This window comes from Nyctereutes procyonoides, unplaced genomic scaffold, assembly GCF_905146905.1.
Source record: "Nyctereutes procyonoides isolate TBG_1078 unplaced genomic scaffold, NYPRO_anot_genome, whole genome shotgun sequence".
NCBI lineage: Eukaryota > Metazoa > Chordata > Mammalia > Carnivora > Canidae > Nyctereutes > Nyctereutes procyonoides.
In genome coordinates this window covers 43534291-43549667 of record NW_026575131.1, presented here as the reverse complement: position 1 = coordinate 43549667, position 15377 = coordinate 43534291, and the positions used below count along the sequence as shown (strand labels likewise).

The following is a 15377-nucleotide window of genomic DNA, read 5'->3' as shown; positions in this document are numbered from 1 at the left end:
ACAGTGTAAAAAGGACACAATGGAAAAGCACCAGAGAAGTTTCCGGAGAAATACCAACAAGTCCAAGGACTCAACATCCCCATGCATTTTAAGCAACAAGGATGAAACCTGTTTAAAGTGTTTCAGGGGCCCTGGGATTGAGGCATGAGTGCACCTGATGTCCAGGCAGAAACTCTCCCTCGATTAGTTCTGCCAGGAACAGACTAGCCCCAGGCCTGTATCACAGGCCACCTGTCTCCTCCACAAAAAGGTGGGAGGTAGGTAATCCCCAAATGGGTCACTTTCCTCTCTCTGGAGCCAGAAGGATTTTTCAGTCAGAGTTTCTAAGTTGTTTAGTAGCAGGTACGAGAAGTTGCCTGGCATGAAGAAGGTAGCAGCCTGCTCAAATGACCCTCGAGGAAACTGACCTGACCTGGGGAATGGGTCAGTACTTCTGGCTGCACCCAGCACTGGCTTATTAACCAGCATGGTGTGAGAGGGCCCAGTAGAACTGCCGTCATGCTGCCATGCTACTGGCCCAAATGCTGCCATGCTACTGGCACCTACTCTGTACACAGTGTGTAATCAATAAGGTCACTGAGAGAGGCTCCAGAAGGGAATAGCAAGTGAACATGGATGAGTTTTGGCAGCTGAAACTGAAATCAGTGGCCTCCAATGGTCTAGGACATCATGTGAAGTCTCTTTATAGTGAGGTGTTCACAAGATGGGACTCAAAAAGAGGGAGGAGCAGGCTGACAGATGTAAATTCTTTTCCTTGGGGATCCCTGGGTGGCGCAGCGGTTTGGCGCCTGCCTTTGGCCCAAGGCGCGATCCTGGAGACCCGGGATCGAATTCCACGTCGGGCTCCCAGTGCATGGAGCCTGCTTCTCCCTCTGCCTGTGTCTCTGCCTCTCTCTCTGTATGACTATCGTAAATAAATAAATAAAAAAAATTAAAAAAAAAATAAATTCTTTTCCTTAACAATGTGGTTAAATTGATTTATATGCCTCCTGTCAAATATCAGATTTGGGATCATTTACCATGAGGTTATTAATTGATTAGTTAATAAATGATCAGAAGGGTTTACAGATTATTGCAATTGTGCACCACTTGGCTTTGAGATTCCTGGCAGCCAGGGCAAAAAGAGACAAACTATGCCTCTTAGCTTAAGAGGCTTCCAAGAGACATACATTGTTCCAGATCCAAAATTTCTCTTATTTATTTATTTTTTAAAAGATTTTACTTATTTATTTGACAGAGAGAGCACAAGCAAGGGGAGCAGCAGGCAGAGGGAGAGGGAGAAGGAAGCTTCCTGCTACACAAGGGGCCTGATGTGGGGCTTGATCCCAGGACTCTGGAATCATGACCTGAGCCGAAGGCAGACGCTTAACCCACTGAGCCACCCAGGTGTCTCCCAGACCTAATTTTAAAGGGACTCCTTCAGGATTCCTGAGGAAGCCCACAGGATGAAGAATTAAAATGTGTCTGCAAAGGGAAAGGAAAAAATGGCGATGCTGGGGGTGGGGTGGGGAGGGAGACATGTACCAAGATAAGAGTCTCCAATTCTGGTTTGTTTTCAAGAGGCTGCCTCCTCCGGGCTCTCAGAGCCCCTCTAGATCTCTGAAGTGTTTCAGGAACACAGAAAGCTCCTTGATACCACACACCGTCAGAGTGAGTGAGGAGAGGGCGCCTAAGACCAAATACTGGTCTGACTTGGGGTGCTGCCCGTGCCATGCTGCCTCTAGGCCAGGCCCCTGGTCAAGTGAGGCCCCTTTGGCCTCTTTCTCACTCCTTCTAGGCCTATCTCCCTCCTTCACACCACTTCCTACGGGAGCTTCACCTCCAACAGGGCTCCTCACACATTTTTGAGCGATTTCCCTCTTCCCTTTTCTGCTTGAGCTCTGCATGGACCCGTTTCCTACGGGACAGGAACGAGAGGAGGAACGGGGTTCCTATGGGACCAGTTGGAGGAGATGACTACTAACTGGTCCAGAAAGCTTTGGGCGGTCGCAATTGTTCCAATTGTACAACCGAGGTAAGAATTTCGACACTCGAAGTGGTCTATAATGGTTTGGGGCAGACTAAGAGATACTTTTTTTTTAATATAACCTAGTAATACTAACAAACTCAAATGATAAACAATGCCTACATTGTTATACATTGTTTATAACCTGTGGAGATAGTTTTTTTCTGAAGAGCTATATAAGCAAAGTGAAAGACCAAGATACAAAACATTATAATCCTGTTAAGGAGCTCCTTAGGGCCGTGCAGTGACCCCTTTCTAAAAACACACTGCATTGTTAATAAGGAGCCCCTAATTGATGTGTTTTCAGTGTGAGATAGAGGCTGCCTATGCTGCCCCGGGGCCTCCCACCCCTCTCTAGACACACTGCATTTTGCAGGAGATGTCATGTGCAGGGAGAGAGGAGAAAGGCAGGTGGCTGAAGAGCCTAAGGTGGGTCATGCCTTCGGGATATGTTTGAAATGCTTCCCTTATTAATGGTAGATGTTAGGTTTTGGGGCCCAGTTTTCTTTGGGGCCACCAGCAAAACACTGATGAAAAGCTGACTGGCGTGTGGGGTATGGTCTACAGTTCTTACTCATTTGGGAGTAGAAGCCATGAGAATCATTGGCTCCTGCATCCAAGTGCAAGGGGCTAGCCTGAGGAGATCCCCAGAGAGGAGGCCACAGGAGTCATGTGGGATAAAAGGACGCATACATGTGAGAGCAGCTGGAATGCCAGGCCAAAAACCCTCCTGCCGCCCTCCTCTCAACATGCAGTTCCCTGACTCATGTGCCTTCTAGACACCGGTGACCTCACCTGAAGCTGTCTGATCCTGACCCTCCACCAGCCCTAAACCTGGCTATCTCCTGCCCACCTGGCATTTCTGCTTACATGTGATATAGACACACCTGTCCAGAACAGAAGCCTTGATTTCTCTCCAAAATCTGTTCTCCTTGATTCTCCCATTTAATAAATGGCATCAGCAATCCCCTGGAGGCTCCAGCTAAACACTCTGGAAGGCATACTCTCTAGTCCCTCTCCATTCTGTCCACCCTTCTGAAGAGTGGTTCTTCACCCCGATACCCAGGGCTCTATCCCAAACCAATCAGAGCAGAACCTCTGGGGGTGGGGCCAAGGCACTCCTACTTCTTCATAGCTCTCTAAGGGGTTCTCATGTGCAGCTAGGTTTGAGAATTAGTGGCTTAAAATGTACTTCTGGCTATCCAGTTTCTCTGCTCCCACTTTGGTCTAAACCACCAACCATGTCATGTGTGGGCCACTGTCATCCCTCTAGTACTCCCAGGTCTCTGCCCCACCTTGAACCCCCCCATTACAAGCACAAGGCACTATGGTTTCCCACAGCATTAGAGTAAAGAGCAAAGTTCTTGTGAGGCCCCTAGGGCCCTGCACAATCTGGCTTCTGAGGTCCTATTTACATCTCCCAGCTCCTCTTGCCCTTACTCACCACACAGCCATCACTCTGGTTTTAGTCCTTTCCTCAAACACACCAAACACATGCCTCCCTGTGGGCCTTTGCACCTATTCTCTCCTCTTCCTGGAAGGCTCTGCCCTCAGGGCTTCATTTGCCTGACTCATAGCTACGTGCCATTTAGGTCTCAGCTCAAATGCACCACTCAGAGGCCTTCTTAGACTCCCTGGAGCTGAAGCTTGCCCCCTGCCCCCCCAAAAAATCACCACTACATCATCCTGATTGCACTCTTTCATTGTCTTTAAAACACTCATCAGTGTTCACCTTCTGTGCTCACGTATTCACTGCCTGACCCCCTCTCTACATGAGGATGTGAGCTCCAAGAAGGCGGGAATTTTTGGTCTGTCTTGATCATGGCTGTATCCATTGTTCAGAAAGGACCTCCCACATAGTAGGCACTCAATGAGCAAGTCCTTTACTTTATTCCATTCATCAGTGCCCGCAGGGCCCTTCCTCCTTGCTGCCAGGGTGATTCCTATAAAATGACAACTAGATCTTGCCATTCTTTATTCAAAATCCCCAGGGGCTCTCCACAGCCCCTTGTCATCCAACTGCTCCTCTGCTACGTTGGCACTCTGCCCACACCGCCAACCCAAACCCACTCTCCTCCTAAGTTCCCACCGTCCCACAGGGCTCCTGGGTGCCTCAAGGAGACACATGCCTGCATTCCTGTGCCTTCGTGCACGCTGCCCTCTTCCTGGCACGCCGTCAGTGTCTTCCTGCCCTACCACTCTACGCTTCTCTTTCAAGAATTGGCCGGAGTGCCACCGAGCAGCAGCCATCATTCTCTAGCCTGGTTAGCGTCCCCCTTGTTTTTCCACAGCAACCCGTGTTTCCTCTGCCAAAGGCTTTTGTCGCATGGGGCTGGCCTCCTCTGTCTCCTCTGGGCAGAGGGCACTTCGCCTGTAACCGTGTACAGGTTTCCACTGCTTTCCTTTTTTTATTTTTTTATTTTATTTTATTTTATTTTATTTATTTTATTATTTTATTTTATTTTATTTTATATTTTATTATTTTATTTTATTTTATATTTTATTTTATTATTTTATTTTATTTCATTTTATTTTATTTAGTCACACACACAGAGAGAGAGAGAGAGGCAGAGACACAGGCAGAGGGACAAACAGGCTCCATGCACCGGGAGCCCGATGTGGGATTCGATCCTGCGTCTCCAGGATCGCGCCCTGGGCCAAAGGCAGGCGCTAAACCGCTGCGCCACCCAGGGATCCCTCCACTGCTTTCCTGAGTTTGTGTTCTGTCACTTTGCTTTTTTCAAATTTTTCAAAAATTTAAAAAAGATTTTATTTATCCATTCATGAGAGAGACAGAGAGACAGAGAGACAGAGACACAGGCAGAGGGAGGAGCAGGCTCCATGTAGGGAGCCCGATGTGGGACTGGATCCCAGGTCCCCAGGATCACGCTCCGGGACAAAGGCAGGTGCTAAACTGCTGAGTCACCCAGGGATCCCTGTCACTTTGCTTTTTATGAAAGACCTGCTTAGTACCTGTTTTTGCCAACTGAGAGAAATCAGAAGAGGAAGTTTGCTTTTACAAAATGGTAACTGCTTCCATGCTTTATGCCATTTCACGGAAGGTTTCACAGGAACACCACTTTCAGATGGTGGGGTAGACCCATGCGGCACATCCCTCAGGTGCCAGCTGGTCCATGACCCTGTCAATGGTGCTAGCACGTGCAGAAGAGGTGCTATCCGGACTTGCTGCTGATGTGTGACTGAGCCGGGAAAGGGGCTCTCCCTGGGGCGGTTAATGATCCACCGCTGGAACTAGTGGAAGTGGAGGCCCTGGAGGAGGCAACCTAGCCCAGGACCCAGAGTCTCTATCTGGCTTTCCCTGGGGCTCTGTTTTGCTGTGTGGCCAGTGTCAATGCCAGCAGCAGAGCTTTCCCCTTTCTTAATTTAAACACACTTGTCCTACGCACTCAAACAATCAAGCTGCAGGAGGTCTTTATCGAATCATGCACTCTCACTTTTCCCATACGAGATAATGAACAGGAAGGAGGATTTAATGCCAGGGTACACGACATTCAACAGCCACTTGTACAGCTTGGTATATTTAGCTAAGTCATTGGCTAGAACGCCACTGCTTTACCCGCAGATATTCACCAAAGGGCACTTGCTGCCGCCTGAAACAGGCTTGTCCAGCTTTTCAGGAAAAGATGAGCCTCGCCCAAACAAAGTGAAGGTCATTTCCGTGTAGGTTCCTGGAATTGGATATGGCTTAAATTTCAAGAGCACCTAGCTGCAGTCCTGTATCCACTGGGAAGCCCTGCCCTGACCCAAGCCTCCAGCATGCTTTCCACTCTGATGATCTGTCCCCCATCTCCATGGTTGCCTGACCCTGCCTTTCTAACTAGAGGCTAGGTTTCCCCCAAACCAAACTCTTCCTGTAGTAGGCTCTGTTAACATATACGCCAATGTATGTATAGACTCATTCAACCAAGATAGACAGTGTCTCCTCGGGAGGGGTAGGGGGGTGGGGAGGGAGGCGAGTTCCTTTTCCACCCCAGCCCTGGCCCTCCTGTTCTCCATGCTCCCAAGGTCTGGGGGAACATGCAGGCTGTGGCCATGCCAGGGCCAGAGGAGGAGAGTGTGGGCTGGTTAAAACGAGCCCAGACATACTCACGGGGTCCGTCAGCATGGCCCGGCAGTGAGAAGCCAGGGCCAAGAAGGCCAGCAGGTTGAACACGATTCCGTTGATGATGCTGTACACATAGTCTCGGGATGGAATCAGCATGACAAAGAGGACCACAAATTCCGCATAGAGGACCAGAAACCAGGTGACAATGGCACAGGCAATGCCACAGCCGTCACGGATAAACCACATGGTTCCCACAGGACTGGGGTGGGGTGGTGGGACACACTTCTCCGGCTGGAGGTATTCTGGCTTCCGCTCAATGTCTCGGAAGTGGTGGGTGGGGATAAGCATCATAAGCTATTCTGTCCATACTGGCATCTGGAAGAAAGAAGAAAGGACCCAGGAAATTGGTGGTGTCTTGTTATCAAGGAGACTTGACAAAATTACCTTTCTAAAGTGAGCCATGAGTATCTATGTGTGAACTTCCTGCAGAAAAGCTGCCTAAACCTTCTGTTCCTTTAAAATGTGAGTTCTTGGGGTACCTGTGTGGCTCGGCCCATAGGTGTCTGCCTTCGGCTTAGGTCGTGATCTTGAGGTCCTGAGATGGAGCCTCACGGGCTCCCTGCTCAGTGAGGAGTCTGCTTCTCCCTATCCTTCTGCCCACCTCCGCCTCCTGCTTGTGCCTGCTGTCCCAATAAATAAAAAATATCTTTCAAAAAATGAAGTAATATAAAATGTGAGTTCTTGGGACACCTGGCTCGGTCAGTTGGTAGAGCACGTGACCCTTGATCCTGAGGTCATGAGTTCAAGCCCCACGATGGGTACAGAGTTTACTTAAAAAACAAACAAACAAACAAAAAAAACAGGTTTGTTAATTCTGTGGCTAAAACAGTAGATTTTCTAGGAATCAGACTCCCTCTGTACTGCCCTCTTTGTGGGCGATGGGGTCAAGTGGAGAATGTTGGATGATGTGTCCAAAGATGTTTTTGCACCACCTGGCTGTGGGGCTTCGTGAACCTTCGTGTCCTCACCTGAGGAGACACCCCCCTTTCAGCCCCAGCCTCCTCCTCCCAGAGTTGGTGAGGCTCGAGGGAGTCAGAGGTGCTTGTGATGAACGCTGTAGACTGTAACAGCCCACACACCATGGACTCCAGACTCATTCTCTCTAGGAAAGACATCCATTCCTTCTGAAACAAGTACTGAGCAACATGCCCCTTCTTCCTAACAGCTGCAGCCCGTATCTCTGGAGACCGCAATGAAATAACTCAGGATCGATAATAAAGTCTATCTGTCCACAGCACGTTCCACAAGATGCAGAAAGTACAGATTCCCCTCCTCTGATTCCCCTTATCTTACTCAGCGGCCTGTTGCATCACCAGACCAGATTCTCAGTCAGAAACAGTGCCGGCGCAGGCTAGCTCCAGATGGAGGTACCATGGAGAGACCACCAAAGCAGTCTACAGCACAGCCAGTGACATCTCAGGCTTCTGAGAGCTTCAGTCACTTTGTAGCAGAGGAAATTATTCCTAAGCACCACTGGCTATGCATGTTTTCTGAAGACGGGCTCTAAAGGGCACGGGCAAACCTTCAATGGTTGTGTTGGGCTTTCCTTACCCTTTTGCCTTCTTCCTCCCCTCCAACAGAGAAAGAGCATCTGAACTGAATATGCTATAGTCATGACAAGTAAGGACATGTCCAAAAAGCTGAATGGGCAGAGCAGTAACAGCTACTCAAAATGACAGACATTCTAGAGTCAAGAGTTGCAAAGGCTAATGATGGAAGAATAAGGCCAGGGGCTCCCCTTCCCAGGGTGGCAGATAATTAATAGCTGAAAGGCAGTTAGATGCATACCATGTACTTGTCCAGAGAAATGTTGACTCAATAAATAGAGTGACTATCACATGCTGGGTACACTGTGCTGGGAGCTGAGGGACGGGAAGTCATGGCGTATGGAATAACCATCCCAAGTAGAGTAAAAGCAGTAGTTCCCGACAGGCCATCAGCCAGAATCTTGGCATAAAGCAACCTTGTGCTCTCCACAAGACAATGGTAATCGGTGCTGCCAGTTACAACCTACAGGCATTAAAGATGCAAGGATACCCTCTGAGGCAGTCCTTTCTTAGAATGGAATATTTTGTAAAAATTAAAAATTATATTGGGGAAGAATATTTAATCATATTGAAGTATATTTATTATATATTATCAAATAATGAAAGCAAATTAAAGACAAAATGTAAAATATCCTATGTTGATGGGGGAAAAAGTATATGTGCGCCTAAAATAAAAAAGAGGGGGAAGCCAAAAAAAAAAAAAAAAAAAGAAGAAAAGCTCACCATTTTGACAAGCATTCTCTTGATTCTTCCTGCTGCCATACAGATTTGTAGGTACTTAGGCTCTAAATGCATAAGGTTTTACTGGACCACAGCCATGCCACTCGAATACATATTGTCTGTCTGCTTTTATGTTACGATGGCACAGCTGAGAGGTTGTGATGAGGCTGTACGACCAGCAAGCCTAAAGTACGTATGCTTTTTTTTTAAGATTTTATTTTATTATTTATTTATTTATTTATTTATTTATTTATTTATTTATTTATTTATTTATTTACAATAGTCATACAGAGAGAGAGAGAGGCAGAGACACAGGCAGAGGGAGAAGCAGGCTCCATGCACCGGGAGCCTGACGTGGGACCCGATCCCGTGTCTCCAGGATTGCGCCCTGGGCCAAAGGCAGGCGCCAAACCACTGCGCCACCCAGGGATCCCGTCCCACTCATTATTGATTGTACACATGGTAACAACTTGGCTAGAGTGATGCTTTGCATATGTGGTTTGCGGAGGAATAGACCCTTCCGTGTAAGTAAATTTCCCAGTAACTGTGACTTGTTCTTGAGCAGATACACATTTTAACCATTAAGATGGTTAAGATGGAAAAGAAAAATAAAAAATGGAAGTGAAATAAAAACCAGACCAAAAAAAAGAGACTATAGCTGTTTCTGTCTTAAGTACAATAACCATCCATTTCTTTGGAATGATGCACAGTTATTACTGGGAACGTCAGTTACTGGAGTGTGTCAGGTCATGATGTCCTCGGAGGTCATGGGGATTCACTGGGCTCTCGGCCTCACACCAACTGGCTTGTTGAGACTACTAGAATTCTAATTCCAATATTTCCTTTGTATGGTTGTCTTTCTCTTCCGTTCCTGGCTACTGTCATTTTAGTGTCTACAGTTACCAATTTCCCCGACAAATTCTCCATTTATGACTGCTAATTGGCTGTAGGCTGGAAAACAAATAAATCTACATCATGTTAGGTTTATTTGTAAAAGAAGGGTATTTATTTTAGATTATAGGCCTTTAGGGACCAGCTGCTATGCTCTCCTGCCATACAGTTCTGCAGGTTGGAAGCCCTGTCTTTTATTAGCCCAGGGCCTGGCATGTAGTAGCCGCTGACGGTGTGTGTTCATTACACAAATGCTTGAGTTTAGTAAAATGCCCGAGCTTTGTGACCCCAGGTCCCCCTCTGGAGGCCCTGTCTGCTTCCTTTCAGGGGTGTGGCCATATCCTAGATGGTGGATGATGTACCAAGTAGGACTCTGAAGTAAGTGGACTGTGACTCTTATTTAAGTAACCAGAATATTCCATCCCTCAAACAATGTTGGACGGAAGAGTGTATAGAGGAGCTCTGTTTTCCCACTGCCCCTCACTGGTGAGGGAGAATCTATGATCTGGGCAAGCACTCAGACAAGGCATACCTGGCAAGATTCAGACACCAAGTACTGAACTGAAGTTCACATTCCACCCCACACTTTAGAGTTTCAAAATACCCTGTTCAAAACCAATCAAGGCATACCACTATTTCAAATTTATTTAAGCCCAAGGCCCGAGCAATGGAAGTAGCTTTCCAATAAGGATTTGTTCCTTAAATTAGCCACCTGGAAATCTGAGAAATATGAGGAAAACTCCACCTCGAACAAATTATGCACATTCCCTTCACACTGCCCCTAATGACAACAACAGCAGGAAAGGCAAATGTTGACCTCTTTTCCTTTCCTATTTTGAATTAGAGAAACTCCAATCCTTGGGGTTGAGGAGTGGCTCTTTGCCCATGACCTACTCCGCACGAGTCCTTGCTCGTGACCACTGGGCAGAACTGCTTGCTTAGGCCAAGCTGTGTACATAAGGAAGCTGGTGGGTCCCAGGGCCTTTATTCCTGCCCACCAGCTCATACCCTCAGAGGGGTGGTCTCCTCTAGTCCTCCTCCACCACATCTCTTTCATTCCATTCTTTTGCCCTATCGATCCTCTCAATTCTCCTGCCCCCCCCCTTTTTTTAAAGATTTTATTTATATATTCATGAGAGGCACACAGAGAGAGGCAGAAACACAGGCAGAAGGAGAAGCAGGTTCCAGGCAGGGAGCCCGATGTGGGACTGGATGCGGGGCCTCCAGGATCATGCCCTGGGCTGAAGGTGGCACTAAATTGCTGAGCCACTGGGGCTGCCCAATTATCCTGCATTTAATTCAATTCAAAAAACATATTGACGGAGCAGCCATTAAATATAAGGAACTGTGTAGGGGGTTCACACACAAGGGATCATGAGGACAATAATTTGTGTGTGCTGCCCAGTTCGGGTCCTGCCATTCCCCTCTCCCAGTTCCCAATCTGCTAAGACTAGCTTTGTTCTACTAACCTGCAAGTCCTATTTTGTTTAGCGTTGGAACCAGGTACCTGGCATGAATATATGCTCAGATCGTTATTTCTTGAGTGGATGGATGCAGAGACTGATCTACCTCACGATGACCCTAACACATAGGTTTCTAATGAACAGCACAACGGAGAAGCAAATCGTACCTGCTCCCTGCAAATAAACAAAGCCCAGAAGTGGGATAAATAGACTTTTTCATGGCCAGGGAATCCAAAGGGAGGGGATCTGAGCAGGGCGTGGAGCCAGGTGAAGTGTTCTGCTCTGAAAAAGGCAAGGACAGTGGTGATGCAGGTTGTGGGGCTGGATGTCCTGGGCTGTGTGCCTGCGTGTGTGCATACGTGGGCTGTGTTGGGCATAGGAGGTGGGGGCGCTAAGTGGAAATGAAGCTTTAAAGGTAGGGTTGTTACGTAGGCTATGTTTTACAAGGCCTTGAGCTTTAAGATGAGTTGGGAGTTCACCCTGGAGGTATTGGTGAGGCACCCCAGGCTCTAAGGAAAGCTATAAGGAATGTATTCGTGCTATAACAATGCTGCTCTGGCACTGACAGGCAAGACAAGATGAGGCAGACAGGAGGGCTCGGGGTCTATCAGAGGCCAATGAGCCCAGAGAGGCACTGAGGGAACAGGTCAGAGTTCCAGTTGGGTGGAATAGGATTTTCTGCTCCTCTTCCATCTTGTTTCCAAAGAAAGATCAAAAACAATGATCATTTGGCAATTTTAATCATAGTAACCTGTGTTGTATTTTTTTGGCCAATGGTTCTGGAACATTAAAAAGAGTTGGCTTTTCCATATGTTAATAATCCATGCCCAAAATAATTATTCTTCTACCTGGCAAAGGAGCACTCTGATGCCCGGAAAGGTGAAAGGACTAAGCCTTGGGGGTAAGGAAGTCGTAGGAGGATTCACAGTGCCAGAGTAGTTCTGGAGCTCCCAGGAGTGAGTGATCCAGATGATAAGGAAGACGCAGAGTCATGTCAGAATGACCTTCTGAGCTCTGTGATATCTGAGTATGTGGGAATTCTAAGGAAATCATCTAGTCTTCCTTCTTAAGAGTTTCAGAAGCAAAAAACTGAGAAATGACTGAAAGGAGTGATAATTTTCTAAAACAAAAGCAAAACCAAAAACCCCCTACATCTGGCCCAGAGAACTGCCTCCAGATCTATAACTCACATGCTTCATTATACCTGACCACAAATGGGTCCTTCCACTAACCCAGAGAGGCAGACACAAATATATTTAGTGAAATGCAGTCTGGGGCTCTACAAACCCCAGAGTTTGGGGTACAGGGTTGGCTCTGGGGTATGAACTCATGACTCAATTTCCATGCTGCCTATCCATGGCTGAGCAACACAAATGGGTTTGAAGGGTGATGCTACGGCCAAGATCACAGGTCCCATATCAAATTGTGGCCTATCTACATGCTGGCCAGGCTGGATGCCTAGCCAAGTGTTGACAATTAGTGATGGCAAGAGTCCAGATATAGTGCCTGTAGTTATCATTTGTTGAATGAGGGGGAAATCCTCATAAATCCATCACCTGCCCTAAGAAAACTGACCCAAAGCCCAGGCTTTATGCGCAAATGTCAAAGCCACGACCTTCACATAAAACATATAAGTTCTGTATTGGATATACTGGAGCCCCCACTGCCTTCTCTATCCGGCAAGTGTCCTCAGGAACCGCAGATCCTCTCAGATTGCCAACTTCACCAGCTTTCATGAGATAAGATCCTGCCCCAAGTCACGGATTAGTTCAGCTAGATCTAAAATCCTTAGAAGCATCTCAAAGTACTTTGTGAAGATTACTTTCCTAAGACACCACACCCACTCACATTCTCACATCCACACATGCATTCATGCACAGCACAGAAGGTTTTGGGGACTGTACAGATTAAAGTAGCATTAACACATCCAACCACTAAGGCCTGTATGAAATACATAGACTGGCTGAATAAACTCAAATCAGATGTAATTATTTACCCTTGGCTTAGAGACAAAGGTCATCCAAATACTCAAAAAAAATTTTTTTAAGGACTAAACTTTCTGGCTCCCTACTAGTAGGAACTATGCAGTTGACACTCCATTTCATCAACTCCTTAGCTAACGTCACGAACATCAGCAAGGCAGTAGAAACCCTTAAATCAGAGGCGTTTAACTTAGGTCAACATTTGTTTCAGATGATAGTTAACATTTTAATAATTCTAGTATTCTGCCGAATTGTTGTTGCGGGGGTGGGGGAGAGGGGCTAGTCTGGTATCCTCTTGAACTTGCCCTAAACACTGAATTCTCACCTAAACGAAATTTTACTACATTAAAGAACTCAATCTATCCCTACAAAATCACTTAGAAGGTCCCTGAAAGAAGGCAGCATTTTTTCTGGTACTTCTATCATCTTTCTCAATTGAAATTCATCTTAACGAGTACATCAATAACCTTCGATGGTTTAAATCCTCCTGTCTCAAGAATATGGTGTTTGCCTCTTTTAGAACTTCTCATATTTCAGAGTGATAGGACTTAAAAGCATTCAAAAGCCAGCCCTACAACTTCAAAGATGAATGAATGGTCCAGGTCCTAGACACTTTAGAAAGGTATCTGAGGAAGTAGAAAACTAAGTTATCTAAGCTACAATTCTCTTAATTTGTGAAGGATCTAAAAGGCTTGTTAATTTTATACCCATTTTTAGATGGCTCTCAGAAAAACAAAGAATGAACCATGAATTCCTATGTTTGGAATTTCATTAAAAAAACCAGAATGAGGGCAGCCCCAGGTGGCTCAGCGGTTTAGTGCTGCCTTCAGCCCACGGCGTGATCCTGGAGACCCAGGATCGAGTCCCACATCAGGCTCCCTGCATGGAGCCTGCTTCTCCCTCTGCCTGTGTCTCTGCCTCTCTCTCTCTCTCTTTCTCTCTGTCTCTCATGAATAAATAAATAAAATCTTTAAAAAAAAAACAAAAAACAAAAAACAGAATGAGTCACTAAACTTTTTTTCCCAAAAGGTAAGGGTGTGGTTCAAAAGAAAGGTGCCTTATCACCTGCATCACAACCTGCCAGCCAAGGAAAGCGTAGAGGCAGGCAGAACGCCCTGGCCTGTTCTGGAAGATCGTCACCAACAAGTCTACATGATTTCTCCCTCTGCAGGAGATCTGCTTCTCCAACTCTGCCTGTGTCTCTGCGCCTCTCTCTCTCTCTGTGTATCTCATGAATAAATAAATAAAATCTTAAAAAAAATAAAATAAAACATCACATTCCCAAACTGAACCCTATAGGTGTTGAAGTTGACCGAGAAAATCAGGGAGGGGTTGGTAAGTTTAATTTACCTTCTTGCCTCCTAACTGGTCACCTTCTTATAAAACAGACTCATGTGCACACTCAGATTTCTAACAGTAGGCTTTCATTTCAGAACAAAGTCTGGGATTTGGACAGCTCACGGACCCTAACACTTCTCTCACTTACCACAATGGACTATTGTACTACACCTGGCCAGGTCACCTCCTGACTTCTAAATCCACCGAAGAAAATACATACCCACATAGAGGATGCCATAATTTATGTCATAAACAACTGGAGATTAGTAGAAACTATGTTCATCTGGGTAACACGGTCTACTCCCCCCCCTTTTTTAAAGGATTTATTTATTTATTTATTAGAGAGAGAGAGAGAGAGAGAGAGAGAGAGGCAGAGACACAGGAGGAGGGAGAAGCAGGCTCCACCCCAGGAGTCTGACGCGGGACTGGATCCCGGGACTCAAGGATCGCGCCCTGGGCCAAAGGTAGGTGCTAAACCGCTGAGCCACCCAGGGATCCCCTACTTTCCCCTTTTATAGGTGTGCTTTATGATATGTTATAACAAGAAGGAAAATGAATGAGACTTTAAAACAAGACCGTGCATTAAGATTCACTGGTTAAAAAAAAAAAAAAAAGGTTCATTGGTTAAAAAAAAAAAAAGATCGGGATCCCTGGGTGGCGCAGCGGTTTGGCGCCTGCCTTTGGCCCAGGGCACGATCCTGGAGACCTGGGATCGAATCCCACATCAGGCTCCCGGTGCATGGAGCCTGCTTCTCCCTCTGCCTGTGTCTCTGCCTCTCTCTCTCTCTCCCTGTGTGACTATCATAAATAAATAAAAAAAAATTAAAAAAAAAAAAGATCACAATGTGAGTCAGAATTTTGGAGCTGGAAGGAGCCTTAAAGACCACCTATTAGGGACGCCTTGGTAGCTCAGCGGTTGAGCACCTGCCTTCGGCCCAGGGCATGATCCTGGAGTCCTGGGATCGAGTCCCACATCGGGCTCCCTGCATGGAGCCTGCTTCTCTCTCTGCCTGTGTCTCTGCCTCTCTCTCTTCTCTCTCTCCTTCTGCGTGTCTCTCATGAATAAATAAATAAAATCTTAAAAAGAAAAAAAGACCACCTCACCTATTAGATTTTAGCCAAACTCCCTCTTTTTCATAGATGAGGACATCAAAGTCCATTTGAGATTTTGTCTAAAACAGAAGTTTTAGGGCACCGACATGAACCAAATGCCTAGGATGATTGAGGACTTAGCTGAAGCACCTCGTTGTAACTCTTACAACAACCCAGCACCTTAACCTCCTTATACCTCAACTCGATGAGGTA

At 46.4% G+C, this 15377-nt stretch overlaps 1 protein-coding gene across 4 annotated transcripts in view; it reads right to left on the bottom strand.

Moving 5' to 3' along the window:
• Positions 1 to 15377, bottom strand: part of ZDHHC3 (zinc finger DHHC-type palmitoyltransferase 3) — a 54674-nt gene that overhangs the window by 32067 nt on the left and 7230 nt on the right. For all 4 annotated transcript variants that reach the window (XM_055343670.1, XM_055343671.1, XM_055343672.1 and 1 more), the window contains one exon: positions 6117 to 6446. In XM_055343670.1, coding sequence (XP_055199645.1) covers positions 6117 to 6422 — 306 coding nt within the window. In that variant the 5' untranslated portion in view covers positions 6423 to 6446. Of the gene's footprint in view, positions 1 to 6116; positions 6447 to 15377 lie in introns of those variants that run through there.